This window comes from Atractosteus spatula, chromosome 3 (genome assembly GCF_055471065.1).
Source record: "Atractosteus spatula isolate fAtrSpa1 chromosome 3, fAtrSpa1.hap1, whole genome shotgun sequence".
Taxonomy (NCBI): domain Eukaryota; kingdom Metazoa; phylum Chordata; class Actinopteri; order Semionotiformes; family Lepisosteidae; genus Atractosteus; species Atractosteus spatula.
In genome coordinates this window covers 59,490,803-59,511,762 of record NC_142708.1, presented here as the reverse complement: position 1 = coordinate 59,511,762, position 20,960 = coordinate 59,490,803, and the positions used below count along the sequence as shown (strand labels likewise).

The 20,960-nt window shown below is 35.5% G+C and overlaps 1 protein-coding gene across 1 annotated transcript in view; it reads left to right on the top strand.

Annotated features, from left to right (window-relative positions):
• The window catches only part of sh3bp2 (SH3-domain binding protein 2), a 33,142-nt gene extending 18,634 nt beyond the window's left edge, over window positions 1-14,508 (top strand). The window contains exons 5-13 of the mRNA XM_088910624.1: window positions 1,562-1,629; window positions 4,373-4,461; window positions 5,124-5,192; window positions 7,352-8,012; window positions 8,378-8,489; window positions 9,256-9,311; window positions 9,975-10,056; window positions 10,485-10,544; window positions 11,229-14,508. Coding sequence (XP_088766750.1) covers window positions 1,562-1,629; window positions 4,373-4,461; window positions 5,124-5,192; window positions 7,352-8,012; window positions 8,378-8,489; window positions 9,256-9,311; window positions 9,975-10,056; window positions 10,485-10,544; window positions 11,229-11,366 — 1,335 coding nt within the window. The 3' untranslated portion in view covers window positions 11,367-14,508. The remainder of the gene's footprint in view (window positions 1-1,561; window positions 1,630-4,372; window positions 4,462-5,123; window positions 5,193-7,351; window positions 8,013-8,377; window positions 8,490-9,255; window positions 9,312-9,974; window positions 10,057-10,484; window positions 10,545-11,228) is intronic.
• The last annotated feature ends 6,452 nt before the right edge of the window (window positions 14,509-20,960 follow it).

Below are 20,960 nucleotides of genomic sequence, written 5' to 3'. Positions count from 1 at the left end.
TTATAGTCATATTTTTCAGTTTGAGGAACATTTATAAATCTGGTGACTGGTGAGCTTCAGAGCCAGTTTGCAGGAATGCTCTGTTGAAACCCCAGCTAGGGTTAGGGTTAGCATTCCCACTCTACTTAGACATTTTTTACGCTCAGTGATGGATTTTGGGTCCCAGGTGGATGTTAGGACAAGTAATAATTTGCTCCTATCTGCAACTATTTTTCGGAGACTTTTGGCTGCTTTTATTGTACAGGTACCTGTTGCAGGACTGCTCTGAGGCAGGACTGCTCTATCAGAAGCACAAACCCTGATTCACAACAAACACTGGACATTATTTTATTTATAATTCTTGGCTGTGACACCATTTCATGACTTTTAAGTTAGCTAGAATGAGTCACCTAGGGCATTCAATTCAGGTACCTCTGTGCAAATTATCAATACCTGGTGTGTCCATCATCAGCTCAGATACTTGCTTCAGAATGGCTTGGCACACAATGGCAAAGATGTTACGCAAGGAAAACACAGTGATGATCCTCCTATCCAATCTATGCAGTGACTACCAAATTAGCAACATTTTTCGGCTAAAGTTATTAAGATCCAGACCGTCGCACAGGTCTATCGATACAGCTGACCTCTGCATTATTATTGATCCTAGATAGACAAAATGCCTTTCCATCTGGTTACAAGCACTAATGTGTTAAATGACTATGGAATGATTGTTGATATTGGCATAATTATAGGAACAACTACAATTTGTCAGGTCATTTTAACATACCATATATATATATTTAAAGCTTGCATGGCTTACCCATAACCCAGAATGACCATTGTGCTTCTATAAAATATAGCATGAGACATCAGCCCTCCAGGAAGCAACATCTTTCACAGGAAGTATGTGACTCAGTGCATCTAATAACACAAGTTAGTAAATATAGCTCCAAAATAAAAGTACTGAAATATATTGTATGAAAATCGGCTTAAGAGGGCATGACATTTTAATCATTTCTATATCTTCATTGGGATAAAACAGACACAAAATGGTCTAATACTCCACTCACACATGAAATGTTCTACTTAATGTAGACAGTAAACTATTACAATTTTTTCTGCATTAAGCTTGTGACACATTAGGTTCTTTTCATGCAAACTGTAGTTTGGCAACTATACATTGTCCTGGCACAACATCTTCTGGAGATTCATCTTGCATTGTATGAGCACCGGTCTTGGCTCATGGAAAAGCAGTCCATTTCTGGAAGGGAATCTGCACAAGGGAGCCTTGAGATGGGGGCTAAAATGGATTTCTTTTTCAGGGATCAGCTGAAACAATCTTCGTGAAATTTATCTTGGGACTGTTCTATCATGGCAGATATCTAACTGAGCTGATAATGGGCACATAATGAAAATGCTGTATGTAAAGAAGTCACTCAGAAAAGGAAGATGTCTTGTTTTAGTGCATTTTTGTTACTTAGGAATGAGGCGGATGTAGAGAAAATAAATAAAATGCATTTTCAGGATACAAGATGTCCAAATATGGTATTAATCTATTTGTTCTGTTATCTTTCATGTACAGAAATGGATGTTAAGTTTGAGAAAAGAAATTGACTATTATCACGACAAAAGGGATACTCAGGCACCAAGGTAAGGATTAAACAGCAATTGATTATTTTTACATCTCTTTTGCTTTTTTCTAACCGCATCTGTCTTTTTGCCGTTTCTGCAATGAAGAGCTCTGGGAATACCCAAGAGCAAATTGCAGAACTGAAAAAGTATTTTAGGTAGGCAGCCAAACCTTTTTCTGGGTACAGTGTCAGTGCTAATTCCAGCAGCAGTAAGATCAGTCATCTTAGTGATCTTAGTCATCTTAGTCTTCAATTAAAATTACAATTTTAAAGTGTAGATTTAAGATGAATTCTTTTGTATTGTGTAATGCAAGGGCTACTGGGATACTATGAAGTGGCTCGTTCTTTTGTCATTACCTAAAATAAAAGCAGCAGTATTCAAGGCTCCTCCAGCATTGTAAATTGCATTAGGTATTTTGAATTATTAATTGAAATAGATAGGCCCTTGTACTTGACTATACAGTGTTGCAAAAACTGGTGCTGCTTCACCTCTGTGAAAAAATGTTCTTCTAATTTAAAATCGTGTCCTCTTTCGTCACCCTTTCCCCAACCTTACCGTGGACTGTTTCCTCACAGCCATTTACTAGATGGGGTCACTTCCTCTTCATGCAGCTAACCAGAGCTAAACATAAAGCACATTTCAAACATTAATCATAAAACAAATCACACTTCCCACTGAGAACACTGAGTTCAAAAGGGAAATGTAATTCTCCAGTATAAAGTACTGTATGACTTGTCTCCATGTGAAACCATATGCTTTGTATCTGTACTTTTTAACTCTTAAAAAATCCACAATGAGAAAACTGTTTTCAAAATGTGAAATGACTTGCATAGTTATACCCAGAGTGCTGTGATCAAGAATGTCACTTTTTTAAATAGTAAATGTTATAAGGATAACCACAACGACGCAAACACTGACCACTCGAAAAAAAGGAACCTGAGAGGCTAATTTAATTCAAAAGGCATGCAAACACACAAACTGTATAGATGCATGACCATGATTAAACCACACAAAAACACATTTGCAGTTTTGATGGCTCCTTGCAGCTGAAATTCGAGTTCTCATCTGTGAGCTTCTGGGGCAGCTAATTTGGTACACGCCTTTACTTACCAGACCAGCACCAATGCAATGCAGGGGCAGAAATGTTTTTACGTAAGCTGATGTCCATGCAGGGTGAAGTAAAAGTATATAAAAGTTAAAAAATAAGGCAAAGAAATCAAATTAAACAGAAATGGTGTAAAAAGCACACCACAAATAAGACTAATGCACCAGCAGGCTGGTTCAAACCCTCACTGCATATTGCCACAGCTAAGACAGATCTGAAAATCCATCCTACCTGCTTGGCTTACAGCCAAACCAATTGAATATAGAGCATTTGACTTTGTTATCACAAAGTCTTACATGTTCATTTTTTGCTAGCTTTTGGTATTTAGTAAATCAATGTCAAATTTATCTTGAAATGAAAGAAAAAAATGTCTTTTAAAATCAAAAAGTGCTCTGTAATGTAAATAAGAAACCCAAATCCTTTGCAGGGTATCTAAACCTTCTAAAACTTTCAAGTGAATGTGGCTCTGAACTCTCCAAAAGGTGCAAACTGAGCAAGAGAAAGTCATGCAGTTTATTTTCCATTTAAACCTAAGCTTTTGAAACTACGTTTGGTTTAACATGCTCAATTAATAGTAAAATAATAAATCCAGTAAGTTAAGAAATCTTTTTGGTGTAGGAGGCAAAAAAAAATTAAGTAAGATTACTTTAATTGCAAACTTCAGAACTGAAAAGCAATTTATTTAATCACAGAAATGCTGATTTACAAAAAGTGAATTTGTCATTTCTTGGTCTTAAGTGTCAAATCATTGAGACATCAGAAATCCCTAACCTTCCTAGTTTAACAATAATGATAATAATTCCTTGCACTTATATAGTGCTTTTCTGGACACTCCACACAAAGCGATTTACAGTGAAAGGGATGATGCAACTGTAGCCAATGTGCAGCAGTACACTCACCACACATCAGCTATCAGTGGGGAGGAGAATAGAGTGATGAAGCCAGTTTATTGATGGGAATTATTAGGAGGACATGATCGATAAAGGCTAGGGGGAAATTTGACCAAGACACTGGGTTGACACCCCTACTCTTTTCGAGAAATGCCCTGGGATTTTTAATGAATCAGGACCTCGTTTTTAACTGTCATCCAAAGGTTGGTGCCTTATAGTATAGTATAATGTTCCCATTACTATACTGGGGCATTAGGACCCACACAGACTGCAGGGTTCACACTCCCAACTTGTTCCACTAGCACATCTTCCAGCACCGACCGTAGCTTTCCCAGGAGGTCTCCCATCCAGGTACTGATCAGGCTCACACCTGCTGTGCTTCAGTGAATTGTCACTTGTGAGTTGCTGGGTGATATACAGTAGCTGCTGGAGAACTTTTTATATACAGTATATCTGGCTTCATCTTAATCAGCTTACTTACTTGTTCTATGATGGACATAGAACAAATACTTTCAAATACCCCCAGGAAGTAAAACGTATGATCTTACAAGTAATTTTCACATTTTTTATTTTTTATAAAATGCTGAAAGATTTCAAATGTGGGCATGAAAACCTGAGAATGCTAAGATTCAATTGAAATTGTTTTCTTTATAAATTACAGTGAGGTGTTTTGGAGTCTCCCTATATTAAATATTTAGATAGACCTTGTGGGTAAAATCAATACTTCTTTGTTAATAAATGTTAATAAATCTTTTTGTTCTGTCAGTGATTCGGAATCTGATGCCGACAGCTTTTATGGATCAATTGAACGGCCCGTGGATATAAAGTATTCCCCAAGTGCTGCTGAGGATGAAGGTAAAAATTATTTCCTAGGATATTTGTTTTACTCAAATAAAAAAAACTATTACATACTGTCTATAAACTAATGACCAGACTCCAGCAATGTGATTCCTGTAATTTTCCTTTTTTACCCTAATTTCATTAAACCTTCAGAGTCTTTGAAACAGAGTGCCAGATTGATTGTTTTGAGAACAAATGAAGGGATGCTTTAATATCTCATCATCATCAACATCATCATCATCACTTCTTCCAATTTATCCCTGCAACCCAGAATTAAAGAAAGCAGTTATAAACAGTATTATTACTGTATACAGTACCAATACTGTACTGTAATTTACTGTATATTACTGTATACAGTAATAATGTTATTATTACAGTTGTTACAGTTATTACTGTATTATTTTTACAATACAACAAATATAACATTTCATTCTATTCTCTGGATTTTATTTTTTGAAGACTTTCTATTGTCTTCTTCTGTCTTTCGCAGTATGGATCGGGATATACAATACAGTAGATGCTGGTATCCAGCACATGGTACTAATTTCTAAATGTCCGTGTCATTTGTTGCTACTGCTTAGTACCTTTTTGTCACACCACCAGTCACTAACGAAGACATAGAATCATTGGTGAGAAGTGAAGAGATCAATACAATAGTAAATTTCCCACTAATTTAGATTTTACAGTCGAAGACGATAGCGATGAGGAAGAGTATTTAATGCCTGATGGATCGCCAACTTCACAAGGTAACCACTTATTCTAAATACTATCTTTGAGAACTACAGATGTTTATTTGCCACATAAGTCTCTATGATGCTATCCTCTAAAACAGTGGCTCTCAAAGTTCTATGGTCTGTGGTCCACTTAAACCAAGTCACAGATGCATTGGACCACCTATGCCTACATCCACTTCTTACTCTGTAAAATTCATCACCTATTAATGTACTAAAATTAATATTGAATTACATTTCATGACAGTGCTAATATTTTACAAACAAAATTGCATAATTTGCACATGTTTTCATTACTTAAAAAGTTAATGTGAAGAATGGAGCTGCTTAGACTTGCTTAAAGAAAGATGACTAGGTCAACCCACGGACCACCTGGCGGTGGTCCACGAACCACACTTTGAGAACCACTGCTCTAAAGTTTATTTCTATATAACAATCTGTGCGAGATGTTGATGAGCTAAACTGGCAATATTTGTGTAGTTACAATGTTTGGCGCTGCAATGTATCTGCATATGAATTCTATTGAAGACACTGAAGAAAGAGTGCAAAGTATTTAAAACTGTCAACCATGATGACCTAGCAGAGCTCCAGGTTGTCACGCCTTTTGCAGCCAGAGGGCGCTCCTACTCTGTCCTGTCCCTAGTTTCCTGCCTGGATGGTCTTCCAGTCCCTCTCTTTCCCTTGGGCTATATATTTCCGGGTCTTGCACTCTGCCCTCGCTCAGCATTGACGTTTGGATGTCCTGAGACCCGCCTAGCACCAGGTCGCCCCACGTCTGCTACCTGAGGGCATAGGTTTCTATATGGCACTCCTGAACTCTTTGCACTAATGAGCCCAGGCCTTTTTCCTGTTCCGCCGCTACGCATATGGGTCTTTTTCCACTCTCCTGCTCTCCACGGTTAGTCCCTTTGGACGTCCGTGACACAGCTCAGTCCTAAGAATATTGCACCTCTGTTCCTAAAAAAAGATTACAGACACATCTACTTAAAACTTTAAATGTTAAGGCTAATACACCAGATATCCATCATAAGAATGCTGACTTCAACTAAATGATCAATTTTTGGGCATTATTAAGTATAAAAAGAGGCACAAGCAATGTCTTGAACAATGCTTTGAAGCTTTCAGACTTTGGCAGATAATTGAAGAATATTAGAAAGAAATTATCACATGCTACAGTCAGTCATGTAATCTCATTCATGTCGAAAACCCATGAAAGACTCTTATATTTTAATCTCCTTAGAGGTTTCAAAGACTTTCTACTTTCCATCACATGCCAAAAACATATTAGGTTGTGACTGACTAATTGAAAAAATCCTGGTCTTACCTGAATATGTGTTGTTACTAGTTACTAGTTACTATATTTTGTAAAGGGTTGCTATTTTTTTGTATAGGATATCCTTGATTTTGTATTGCCCTAAGAAAAAATAAAAATTAGATTGTTCACATATAATGAACTAAAATTTTAAGAGAATCACCCTTTCAAACTTCAGCAGGTCAGGTCCCTTTTGTTTGACCAATGACACTGCCAGAGAATTCTAATAAATCTCAGTGGGAATAACCAGTATTAAGGATTACCTGAACAGCAAAGGCATGAATTAATTATGCATGATAATAGTTCCTCCTAGGTGGACATGTTTTAGTTGATTAATTAAAACATATTTCAAGCACATTCTGAAGATAATTAAATTGAGTTTCCAGTGTAACATGATGTTCCAACTGAAATGTACTTCAGCAAAAAAAAGAAAAACTTTTCAAAGGTCTTCTCAAAACTTTAAAAAAGAACAAACAAGACTGGGAAATTGTGACTAATTCTATGTAAAGCCTTCTTCTATTTCACACAACATTAGTCACAACTTGACTGGTGTCACATGGAAGATCTTTTCGAATGGCTCTACTTCCCTCGTGATAAACCACCATATTATAAATTTCCCCGACGCAGAGCTGGATGTCTTAGCCAATATCATAATATGGTAGAAATTTATTTTTGGCCTTTTTGTTCTTTATTGCTATTATTTTTATGTTCTGAATTCCTACTATTAAACAGGAAATTGAGCATGTGAAGGGAGAGTAAAATAAAAATGTATAAACTTTCTTTTATCACATTGCACACATAGAAATCAATAAGCAGAGGCTAAGACCCCCTGCCTTTGCTCATTTTTATTATTTTATTCCAGGCAGGTCAATTGTACCTCCACCAACATATCCTCCACCCCCAGTGCCTTCCCTAAAGCCACAGTTCCAGCAAGAAATTCCAGCACCTTCACCCACAAGCCGACTGCCCCCTCCGCTAATTCCTGCTCACAAGAAAAATGTGCCGGAGCCGGCCTTCCACAAGAAAGCCCCTCCTCCATGTCCTCCATTGAAGAAGCCTGAAGGTGATCTGGGGTCCAGGGAGATTCTAAGCAAAAAACCGCCCCCTCCTCTTCCTTTCGCTCCTCACTTGCAGAAGCCAGATAAACCAGAGGTCCCTACCAAAAACCTGAAGTGTAGCGCAGTTGCAAAGCCTCCAATCCCGATTGTGATGCCTCATGACAGAAATCTTTCCAGCAAACCTTCTGCCACTTTGCCTGCTTGTGGTAGCAATGACAATAGAATGGGAGGTGTATCGTCTCCTGCTACGTTACCCATTTGCACTGAGCTTCAGAAAAAGCTTAATGTCATTTCTGAGAATAAGCCCTGGCTGCCAAATCACAAGAATGGAAGCAAATCTCAGGAAGTTAAGCTGCAGACATCCCCGGAGACTCAGAGACCCGGCCTCTATAAGCCTCCTTTGGTTCCAAAACCTCCTCCTCCTTCAGCAAAGCCGAAGCCCAAACCTCCAGGACAGTCGATACAGTAAGTTCAAAGTGTCCACAGGTTCTGGTACACACCAATATAGTCTATCCAAAGCACATTGAGATAAGTGTTAAGAAATTCAACAGAGCTATGCACTTATATTTAACTGATTAACTAGAGAAATTCAGAAAATAAGTTATTAATCTGATTATATCCAGGATATTTTCAAAACAGAATAGGGGGATTTGCAGTATAAATATATTCTCCTATACTGTTATCATAATGCAGTTGATATTTACAGAGCAGACTTGAATGCTTTAAAGTACTGTACAGTTAAATATTTGTATTTTGTTTTACCTTTAGGACAGGACAGGACATTTTTCAAATTGGCTCCTTTTATTTTATTTTTTTTCTTTTATCTTTAGAAGATCATCACCAGACGGACAGAGTTTTCGTTCTCCTGTGGATGAGATCCCAGCACATCTGCGGAAAGGATCCCAAAACAAAGGGAACGACTCAGATGATGACTATGAAAATGTAAGGCTACTTTGTCCCCCCTCAACACCCCCCACCAGTACCCAATGGTTAATAGAGGGGCTTGGATTACAGAAATTAGAGCATAACAGTTTCTACTGAATTAATGAATTCCTATTCAATTAATGAATTTCCACTATACCGTACATATTCAACAGTATTTGGATCCCTTGCAGGATTTGTAGATAGACTAATAAAACTATTGATCAAAGACATCATAGCATTATCAGTAACAGAGACAGAGACCTTCTGATAACACAAAAAGGCGCTCGTGCATATTGTGAATCAATGCCTTCTTTGTTGCATTTTGCAATATCAACATTCTGCTTATTTGAGTACCTCAATTGCAGATAAGATTCAAATCTAAATATTGATACTTATATTGAAAGTAGGGGAATTGTTTGCACAGTGCAGACTGAATGTGGAAAAATGTGAAAATGCCAATGCACAACTTTGTTGCACAAATCTAGATTTTTTTGGTCTTTGTCTATATATTTCTTCATAAAAAATAATAAGAACTAACAGTTCAAGAAGCATAAGAGTTTGATTAAGATCTGTTCAGAAAAAATGAAATAGGTAAATGAAAGGTGTTTCCTGAATAACACAATATTTCACAAATTTGCACAATTAGCAGTTGACACCAACTAGTTTGTACAGTACAGATGTGCTATGTGCTTTGGATCCAGTTTATGCTTGTTTGTGTTTCCTTTATTGTGATTGATTTTCTCATGATCATTGTTCTGATGATTGTTTATTTTCCCTCCATCAGGTACAATTACCAGATTCAGTGTTCATCAACACAAAGGAGACCAGCGATGTTGAAAAGCAAGTACCTTTCGGCTACAGAGTTTCACACTGCTTGAAAACATCTTTTCATTCTACAAAAACAGGGCTGTGCTGATGTTGAAGCCCTCTGCAGAGTTAAGGAAAAAAGAAAATTTACAGCTTGATTATATAACAACATTATATTTTACTGATGCACAATTCAGATGTGCACTAAATTCTCTCCCTGTCTCTGTGTCTGTATGTCTCATGGAGAGCAAGTTGGGGTATGCGAAAAGACATATTCCTAATACAAGAAATTGTATATGGCCAATAAAGTGATCTGATCTTACCTGATCTGATCACTGCATAAGATGGCAAGATATTTTAGTATAAAATGAAAATCATACAACACTACACTTCACACCGTTCAGAATATATTTTTCCAAGCCTTTATAGTAATAAAGGATTTTTAAATGTCATTCCTTCCATCGACCTTTTAGATGGTTTTCAAATACATTTTTGAATAGTGTGTGCCCTTTGTATTTGCTTAAATTATTTTAGGTGAAAATACATGTTTTGGCTCCTATTTATCAATAGTCTCATAGTTGCCCCCCTTGTATCATTGCCATCTGCAATTGCAGAATCACGATTCTACATTTTTTCTACAGCACCTTACTTTATTTATTTGTAATACATTTGTGTTCACTCCCTATATGATTGCAGGTTATTTAAATCATCCTCCAAGTCTGGTTCTCCACAGGATGGTCTTTACTGTGTTAGGAATTCGGGAACAAAAACGTCAAAGGTAAGACTATACCACAACTCCTGCAAGAACATTTATTATATGATGACTGAACTATATGATCTGGAATATTAACCAATAAATAGAGCAGACTGGTGGACAACAATTAGGCAGTCTTTGGTTAAAGCATGAACGATAAAAGAACATTGAGGTTTGAACTGAAAAGCTACTCATATCATATGAGACCTGTCTGAAATTCATTCAACATCCTTTGTCATAGGCTTACTGACAGAAATGGCTGAGTTCTCTTTATAAACTTTAACAATAACTAAGGTATCAGCTATATTTAAACAAACTGTTTTGTATTCAATTATAAACTGTTTCAGTAGTTTGATTTGATCATTTTCAGTGTCAAAGTTTTATTGCATTGTGATTCTGTGTGACTTGTAAATACATTTTGTAACTCTTGACTATTTTCCCTTCTAACCTAGGTCCTAGTTGTATGGGATGAAAGCTTAAATAAAGGAAGGAACTACAGAATTTTTGAGGAGGTCAGATTTGCAATTTCCTCTGTAGTTCGTACAGCGGTTTTTAAATTTTACAAGATTGAGGGAGCACTAATAACTTTTCATGTCTCCTCTCATGACCTGGAACAACTCCCACTCTCTTTTCTGCTTGGCTTTTACTTTTTTAATTACTTCAACATATTAAAACATGAAACACAAAAAGGCTGCCGTCAGAAAGGACATTTATTTTGTATCCACTGCTGATGCATGCATGTCCAAAGCAATTTTACAAAATAGGAACATTTGTTTCCCTAATCACTAGTGCGATCTGGGCATTGCTGTGCTGTGAATTTTGGCATAACACAAAGCAATGTTCCAAGATTCTGCCATTTCACTAATGACAAAACAGCTGATGGCTCACAGCAAATGTGCTTATCTTGCTTCTAAATTGCTTTTGTTGAAAGCTAATAAACATTTTTGACAAATGTTTTGCTCTGAATATATAAACACCAAGTATGCACAAACCTTTTCATGCTTATCTTCCTTATATCCTTGTGTGGTTTTCCTTATGAACAGTTCATTGTAGCATAGCCTTGTAAAAACAAAGTATATTATGTCAGAAAATGGGAAAGCTCCAAAGATACACTGCAATTAATAAACTTCCACAGAGTTTTTCCTCTTTGCCATGAGCAACATATCATAATCAAATGATTCTTTCTACTGTTGCAGGACTCCAGAGTCTTCCTCGAAGCAGAATTGACATTCCCTTCATTAGCAGCTTTGGTTGAGCACTACTATGTCTACCCCCTCCCTAATCACAACACACTGTGTCTTCAGAAACCATATGGCTACACTCCGCCAAGGTGATAAGACCAGCATGTTGATTCCCACCTGACCAAATCAAGTCGTGTGTTGCACAGAATCAAGAAGATGTTTTGGCAAAATTGAGAAACTATCTTCTATGTCTGGTTTTCAAAGCTAATTGATTCGGAGATCTCATCCAGCCTTTACTTGAAAGAAGCCAGTGTATCTGCTTCAATGATGAGGCTGGGTCCAAGTCACCCATGACTGTGTGTGGAAAGAAGATCATGGTGTTGATGGTGTTGTTAGTTTTGAATGGATAAAAACAGCAAAAGTATTTTGCGAAGGGAAGCATCACTTGTTTTTTAGCATAAAAACAAAAATTGGTTTTGAATTGTACTCCAATAATGTCATATGCTTGGCCTGTCCCAAGTATGTTGTCATGTATGAGATGTTAAGCACTGTTTTGCTTAAAATATTTATAAGTTGTACAGTGAGGTGCAACTAAATCTATACTGTAAAGTTATTATTAGTTAGTGAGAAAAGGTGACTCATGATTGTTTTCATCAGCAGTCTCAGTGCTTGCCTTACTCATACCTTTATAGTATACTGTATGTGATGGGGTCCATAATGTTGTAAAAATCTAGTACCCACAAAGGCAATGTAAGGCAGTCTACAGAAAAACTATATTTTTATAAAATATTTTTACTAATGAACTGCTACTAAGTATCTGATGTAAAATGATATTCTGAAATATATTTTAAGCTACCTGTACATTTTTAAAACTAATCTCAGTTTGCTCAGGTCACCAAATTGACAGCGAAGGCTACAAAAGCTAGGGAGGAAAAAGAAAGAGTCCAAATTGTGCTCCTGAAGTGGAGTTGGTTTTAGTTGTAAGATAAACCATGGTTGTGTACTAAATTATGGGAGGCCTCATGTGAATCTTTGTAGGAGAACCCTGTAAGGGGGATTTCTAAAGTAGATTTCTGTGGCTCCACAACTTGTCATCACCCTTTGATTGGGATGTGATAACAGCAACATTCTTAAGAGTGAAAACAGGAGGATTCCTAATGTCTATCAGGCATACAGTACAGTGATGTTCTGATAAAGTAATCTCCTTTCTACAAACATTGTAGGAAACCTGAGTCAAACACACTAAGTTTGGGAAGGATATATAAAACTTTTAACCTGGAAATTTCACATTTGCATGTTTATCCTGGAACAAGTACAAAACAGGCAATTAAAAAAAATTCTAGATGATGATTTGGACAGCCCCTCCATTAATACAAGAAGCTATAGTTAGTATTCTTTTGCATAATTTTCTGTGTTTGTTGGCTTTGAATTGATAGCATTTCAGAAAAAGATTATTGAATTATACAGATGTGAATTGTTTAAAGGAAAATTTCATTTCTTTAATTTTATTTCCAATAAGAACACAATAGTTTGACAGTAAATATTGAGTCAACTGTTCTGTGAAATTCATAATTGTTCTTGCTTTTTACTGACTAATGAAAATGTATTTCTCTTACTACAAAACTGACGTCACTCCCTACAATTTGTTGTTTTCCCCTGGGGGTCACTGTGGTGCAGTCAGGATCTGGAGCCAAATCAATGATTTGATCCAATTTAGAAAATGTTGGATCAGATACTATAAAAACGTTGTGTTGTAATGAAACATAATTCTGTTTTTTGCACCCAGTTTTTTGGTGGAATTACATTGTAAGAGTATTACTGTGTGCACAGAGGAAACCACTTCATATAGGAAACCTCAGATCTACCTGGGAATACTTCAGATTCCTGATGTCATGTTATTGTTTAGAATCCTTATCCTGCATGTTGAAAGCAATCTACCTGCTGCGTAATTGCAAGAAAACCTTGAACACCTGGAACAAGGAGGATATGCAAGTGCAGTCACACCTACGGTAACACATTCACTAACTGACTATTTGCTGAAAGAGAGAGAATCGATTTATTTCCCCTTTCAGGAGAAAATTCTGGCAAGTTCAGGAATAAGGTTTGAGCAGAGGTTCCCACCTGTGGTCTGCTGACCCCTGGTGGTCCGCAAAGCTACTACTGAGGGTCCATGGAAAAGAAACATGTGATGTGGAATCAGATTTAAATTGTCTTTGCTCCAGCCTGACATTCTGTCTTGAAGTAAGCGAAATGACACCAGTTCCCAGTTAAGTAGTTCATGTGTTCACACACGAGCACTACTAGGTTATGCAGTAGCTCTCTGAGATAACAGATAAGAATTTCATATAATATGAGGTGTGCGCATTACAAATGTTTGCTAAATTCAGATTATTACTGTATTGTTACATTAGATTTCCATATATAAAAGGGTTTTAAAAACAGGTAGTAGCATTTGGTGCTCCACATCCTTAGAAATTGAAAAAAAGATATGCACACTTAAAAAGACTGGGAACAACTGGCCTTGAGTGTAGGTTTTTGTACCACAGATTTGTACACAAGCTCAGTATTTAATTGGAGCTTTCTGTGAGATACAAACACCTTGCATCTTTCCAATGGCAAAGATGTTGGGTTTAACATCTTTGATTGTTGACATTTTGGTCTGAGTTGCTACTAATCATTAATTATTTAAGGGGCTTTCACCAGTGGGTTCAATAAGAAAACTAACAACTGGTTGACTGGCGGTTGAGTAGCAGAAAGTGGCATCTTAATCAGCCCCAGGGCAGGCACTTAATACTCACTTCTGGTCCAGAAATGTCATGGTCACTTCACCTAGTCATGCCAACTTAAACAGCTTGTATGTATTATATTCACAAGTCCAAAAAAACTGTTTCTGGGTCTCTAACCATTGTGTGCTTTCAGTAACCTGTATTGGTTTCAGATCTGTGCCACTCTCTGTTATTACTGTGTGGCATTATTTCAATGTTTTTGTTGTTATAATACAAATTAAATGTTATGGTCAGCTAAGCTGTTACTGAAAATGTTAGTGACAAAAATTAACAATTACCATTGTTCCATGACATTTTCTCTACAGCCCCTTCACGCATGGAGCCAAGCTACACATGTGGCTCATGAATATTTTAAAGTCAAAGCGAAACGGTGTGTGTGTTTTCTGAAAACTTCTCTGGATTTTCATCAAAATGTGCTTTTCAGTTGTAAATTGTCAATTAATATTATCATTATTTATTCAATGTTGACAACTACAAAGTAATGTAAATAAAATGTTTTATTTCAATTAGTGTACCTTTTAATTATAAACAATAATATTTAAATTCATTGTAATGCATGAACATAAAATGTAATTACAAGATTTACATACTGCTGTTTTTTATGTCAGACCTTTAAAATATTAAAAATATTCTTGTACTAAATGAACTGATAGGCTGTTGTTTGTTATAATGTTCATGTAAATTAGATGAAAAAAACTAAAATATACAGATTTCATTCTTGTAAGGAGATTCCATATAAAATATATGGGGTTTAAAATACACAATTCTCCATTCAGCTTGTGAGACATAACATGAAAATGTACTGTACATTTTGACCCAGGTGGAACTAAATGTTTCCAGTCAATGGACACCTAAATTGAAGTACTGGGTTTGTGTTTTGTGATTATTGGATGACATCATTTAATTCACTCTTACACTATTGTAATGATTTCCTTTAAAACCAAAGCAATTTGATTTAATGAAGGCCTTTCTCATGAAAGTGGACTTCAATTTATTTGTGGAAAAACAATAGTTAAAGCACATCACTGTGACAGCATGTTTTGTCATTTTTACTTGGCATTCCCTGCAGATACTTTCAATGGAGTTGTACTGTATGTACTCTATAAGAAAGGGTGCTGACCTGAAAAACAGTGATGAAACTGAGGATTCTACTGAAATTATTCACTCATGCTCAATGGAAACCAGAAGAAGATTGTTGACTGGCTGGCAGTCACTATATGCTAACTAACATATTGGTACACAATTTGTTACATTAAAATGGCTTTTTAAAGATAATACAAACATACAAACTTGATTCTTTAAACCTCAGTCAGTAGCTGTAAAGTTATCTGCGCCTTAGGTAACTGTGCATTCTTCTGCCATGTTTACTTTACCCTGAATTGGATGAAACTTTAGAAAATGAATGAAGTCCATAACCAAATTATTACTCTAAAAGTTTATTTTAAGCAACAAACAGTGGTCTCTTCTACCCTCTGAATTTTTTAAAGTGCTTGTTTTGTTTTCCCAGTGAGCTTGCTCATGGTCCTGAAACTATGACAAGAGGTTATAATTTGTAAACACTTTTGTCTCTGTGGTTTTTATTACCACACACAGATATGAAGATCACCATTAGATGGCAGTCATGTATAGCAGTCTAGAATTTCAATGATACCAATTCAAAACCTCAAGATGCGCGTCTCACTTTTCCCGATGGACAAAACACACTTATTCCACATTTAATTTAGATATACTGTTCAGTGGACAGTTTGCTCACCAAAAGTAAGAACTTGAGGTATTGTACATTATAATAAGGAATTGAGTCAAACGTTTTGATATTACATAGTGTCTTTGGACATTGAATTGACAACATTAATCTTATTAGTGATGAAAGTTATATTTTAAGTCACCTGGCCATTTCCTTCTCGTGTTCAGAGCTTGTTAGCAGATCCGGGAGCTTCTGATCCTAGCTGTTTTAAATCCGCTCTACCCTTAGAATTACTGAAAATATCTTTTCATTTCCCAGGAGATTTTGATTAGATTTGTTCTTTTAGATCCAGTTTAGTATTTGATAGATCCAGCAATGATCTGTAAGCCTTGTTCTGTGCCAAGCCCATTGTCATTCTAGTCTCCCTCCTCTTGTCATAATGTCACATACTGTAGCTTTGTTTGTGCTTGCATCTATCCCATTCATTTATTTTCCTCTTCTTGCTATTCTGAGCATACAGCTTGTGCTTCTGTGGGCTTTATGTAGTTTCTGCATGGTTTTGTTTTTTTGCATGGGGTCCAGGCTTCACATCCATATGCTAATACAGAGACTGCGAATTGGTTGAAAACATTACTGTTAGGACACAAAGGTATTTTTTTTCTATAGATTCCAAGATTTCCATAGTATGATTTCAAAAATCAAAAAAATTATTTCAGTTTTTCCAATAAAACTTAATCCTTTTTGAGATCTTTAACATTTAGGATTTTTTTTTATAGTCTTATCTCTGCACATATTTTTATATATAAAGTATTGAGCTTCTTTGGACCTAGTGTAAATTTAGAAACTTTTTTATTGAATTTGTAAATTGAGTTTATATGGGTAGTACAAGGTAATTAAACAGTCAATGCATTTATGACATTCACTAATATTAAACTGCTAAAACATCCTAAAGTTTTCTATTAAAAACATTAACATTTTCAGTTCCGCCTGGGCCCAGGTTCAGAAAGGCAAAAATCTTTCTTTTTTAAAGCAACAAAGAACAAATTTCCATGTTTGAAATTCTAAAGTACAGGAATCTCTTTCTTTTTCTTACCTTTATTTTTACTTTAGATATTACTATTTTTATTTCAGATCACATAACCAGCAGAACACTATGGTAATGAACAAACACAGAATGAATATTTCAATGACTGAGATGCAGCAATGATCAACATGATAACTACAATATACAGATATATTTAAGATAAAGATTTTAATCATATGAATTAATTAACAGTGCACATTGTGTGCCTGCTGATCTCATTGGCAAAGTCTTCAAATTTCTGCATTAATTAGCATTTAACAGATTTTTGTTAAAGCCATTGCATTTGCAGAAAGAAATAGTGTAAACTTGGGATTAGGAGAATGTTATTTTACAACAGCTTAATTTGATTTTGTTTAATCATTATCATGCATTTTTACCCTTTAAAAGAAAGCTTGCTGTTGTGTTCTTATCAAATGGAGGGTGATAAATTCCAATCTTTCCATTATGATTACTTATCATTCCCATTACAAATACTCTCAATGATCTGAGACTTTATCTGTGGGTGTCATGGAACATTGCATGACATTTTGTAGGAGTACAAGATATTGTATATAACAACAAACTACATAACATTTATTTTTACAACTCATAAAGCAAAAGGCTACTCTACTCATTCTGTATTTGTTTGGTAAGATTTGTTCTTTGATTCTGTGTTTGCTCAGCTTTGTTGAGAGTGCTTGGAGATCGATAGGGAAGATCAATGGAGCAGGATGGGGAAAAGAGAATGCAACTATTGAACTGAAAGTTTTTTTTTCTCCTAAAATGACCAAATCACAACAGCTGCAAATCTTAGCAGCTTATCTTTTTTTTATGTTTTCATGTGCTGGAAGAGAAAGTGCTGATCTTCTTTATTTGAGTTGCTGATCAGTGTTGCTTCCAAGATGTCTCTACCCCTCAGAAAACATAGTATACGGAGATCCTGTGAATAAATCTGCAACACTGCATCTCTCCTAAACAGGTGTCTTGGCGTTCCTGGAGGGCTGCAGGAAAACGGTAGCTTGCAAGGTCTGGCAGGCAGCAGATTAGAAGGATGAATGTTCCACCCTTTAAAAACGTTTTATGCTGTTAGATATCAAACAAGGAAGCACTGAGGAAAAAACTGCATCTCTGACTATTAATCAGCATCCACAAAATGCATGAATTTTATATTTTTAGATTGTCAAAAGAGAATCCAAAATATACAAAAATATATACAATAGAATTTCCTGTACAAAACACTGGTAAAGACTACAACGAGTACATTAAAGATTAAGGTTTGTCTGTCCCCTTGTCAAACAGTACGATTAATGGGACTTGTTGCTTTCTGTACACCCAAAACTTTATTTTACACATTTTGATAAAGAAAATGGATGCTTTTGTTCATATCAATAAGAGAGGTATACAGTAGTGTATCAAGGGTATATCTATTAATCAAGGGTAATTTTAGGTATCTCTAACTGAGACCAGAATTATATCAATGAACTTTGTAGAGAATCTGGAATACTCTGTGGCTTCTATGATTCTTCTATGACTAAAATGGTTTAAAGTAGGATAATGGTAAAATTAGTAGGAAAGTCAAGTATGTTACAATGAAGGGCAGAAGGAAACCATGGTAAAAGATTAAGAAAAACATCACAGCAAAGCTCTTCTAGCGTCAGTCTTACCTTAGGGATCTTCTAAGGGATCTTCTCTATATTTATGGGATATCTAACTCACTCTGCAGAAGGAGATACTGTACATTCACACACCGTCTGACATGTAGAAATTAGGGCTAAGTAATCATTTCATCCAAATGAGAGTGATGCAACACTCCCCTCCAGCTTTGTGATTGAAATGTGCTGTAGTTACCATGGGGAAGAAAGAGAATTGCTTATTAGAGGTGTGATGTGTTTGCTTCATTTTCTTGCTGGAAATGGAGTTAAGAGATTTATTTAGTTGCTGACAGAAAAATTCAAACACCAGTACAGATCTATATTTCATTCATATTTTCCTATAGAGTGACAGCTAAATATGCCAAGGAAATAAACCCCTTCCGGGACTGTCTTTTAGACAAAAATGCATTTTATTTTGTATTACGAACTAGATTTTTGCAGCAGTGCCTTGTGTGGTTATATAGCCAGGTACTGTATGGCCTATACAGTATCTCTTGAAAGGGGGGATAGAGTACAAAATGTTAGTATCCTGTTAAGAGTGCAGCTTACATATTTAAGCTTATTTAAATAAAACAAAGACAATTATAGTGTATTACATCTCTAGCTTTTCTATGATTTGACATCTGTCACCTTAAAACATGCTTAACTGTAGATTTTGGCTCACAGAAAGACAATTGACATTTACATTCAATATCAGATTCATTAACTGGAAAGGAGGTCTGGGTGGAAGCTGAACTGATATGTAAATTTCCAATGTCTAGCTCTCCAGGCTCACCCAGTAGAGACTACCTCAAAGCTGAAAGTTGGACGCGAGCAACTAAGGACGTAAGAAGGTAAAGTGGGCACTCTAAATAAATAAGAATTCAAGGTAATACTTCACTTTATTAGTTACCAGGGTAGCATGTTGAAAGGATACGTTAGGATGCATAATTTGCATACTTGTTCCTTGGGTTCAATAAATCTAGGTCAAAAACAGCCTCAAGGAATGTTACTTCCATTCATAGCATTAAAGCACTATCAGGCAAATTCCTCTGAATCCCCTCCTATCCCCTTTCAATAGAACTTAAATTAAAACAAGAATGTTAATTGGATAATGTATTCATTTTTGGTCTGGTAATGGTAAACAGTATTTGCACCTTGTAGGTAATTGAATAGAGTTCATTTAAATCATGAATGTTGTCACAGAATTATAATAATAATTATAATAGATTATAGGCATTTTGTATACAAATGTAAACTTTCTTACTGTATTATGGATCACAGTTCTAATAAAATTATATTCTATACATTCTTATACATATGTAAAATATTTTATGATGTCTGTACCTTTTATCAGTTCGGTTTCCAGCACTGATATTCTGCCTCCTAAAGTGGTTGTTTATACAGTAGGTAGAATGAAAAAGGGTTTAAAAAAAGATGTTCCATAATTCATTTTAAATTTACTTTCATGTGTTTTATCATAATAATGTAGATACAGGCTTCACAATTTATAACTCGGTTATGTAGTCCCAGTTTGCCCCAGAAGATACAGGACTGAAGTGGTCATTCATCTCTGTCTTTCTGTTGGAGAGGACAGGGCATGGAATGTCACAGCCCTTTTTCTCTGAAATGAGACAGTCTGCATAGCTTCACCTCATGCTAAGGACTACAGCAAGTCCACATAAATGAACTAACAGACACTGAACAAAGTGAGACACACTAGATTAAAAGGAAATGAAGATCTTTTGGCAGCAGGAAAAACATTTAAAAAGCCAGACATAGCAAGTGGGTTACTGGGTAAAACAGAAATTCAGACTAAAGCATGGGAAGGTTTAACAGTCTGCTGCGCTTGTTTCTAAATCTAACAAATCTCCGTTTTTTTCCACAAAAACCTTTTTGTTGCATGAAATTAATCAACAATAAGGGAAACTTCTTCTTATAAATTCACTTCCAACTATTATTGTCAAAATACATCAGATATTTTAAATATACAAAAATAAAAGGCTTGTGTTAGATGTTACACCATTACATCTTTTATAAAGATTATTTTATTGGCGATTCATTAAAACATTCATAACAGTTAACATTCACTTAAAGTATTGCTCAAAACTAAGAGATAAAAAACTTCATCTTCTTACTTTATCTTCTTAGAAAAACTTTTTCTCTTCTTTAATTACTATCCAGAATTCATATTATACACACCCTTTTAAATGTCTTTTAGAATACCTCAGAGGCTATACACTTTTACATGGAAGTGAATTCTCTTATAATATTGCAGGGGACCTTTACACATACAGTACCTAAGCCACATTTACATTGTTTAGACTTGAATATCCTGTAAAATGCCAGCATGCAGAAAGCTTGCATTTCTTTAAACATTTAAATAACATTCAAATAGATGCATGTATTTCACGTTAGATTCGGTTATTAGCAAAAATAAAAAGCTTATTACATCGAATACTGTACGTTTCTTAATTTTAGATTTTTTTTTGCATAGTAAAAAATACTGAATTATAACCTCGGCAAAATAGCTCATAATAAATAAAACGTTTAAATAAAAAAGAAATAATCTTGTAAACAAAC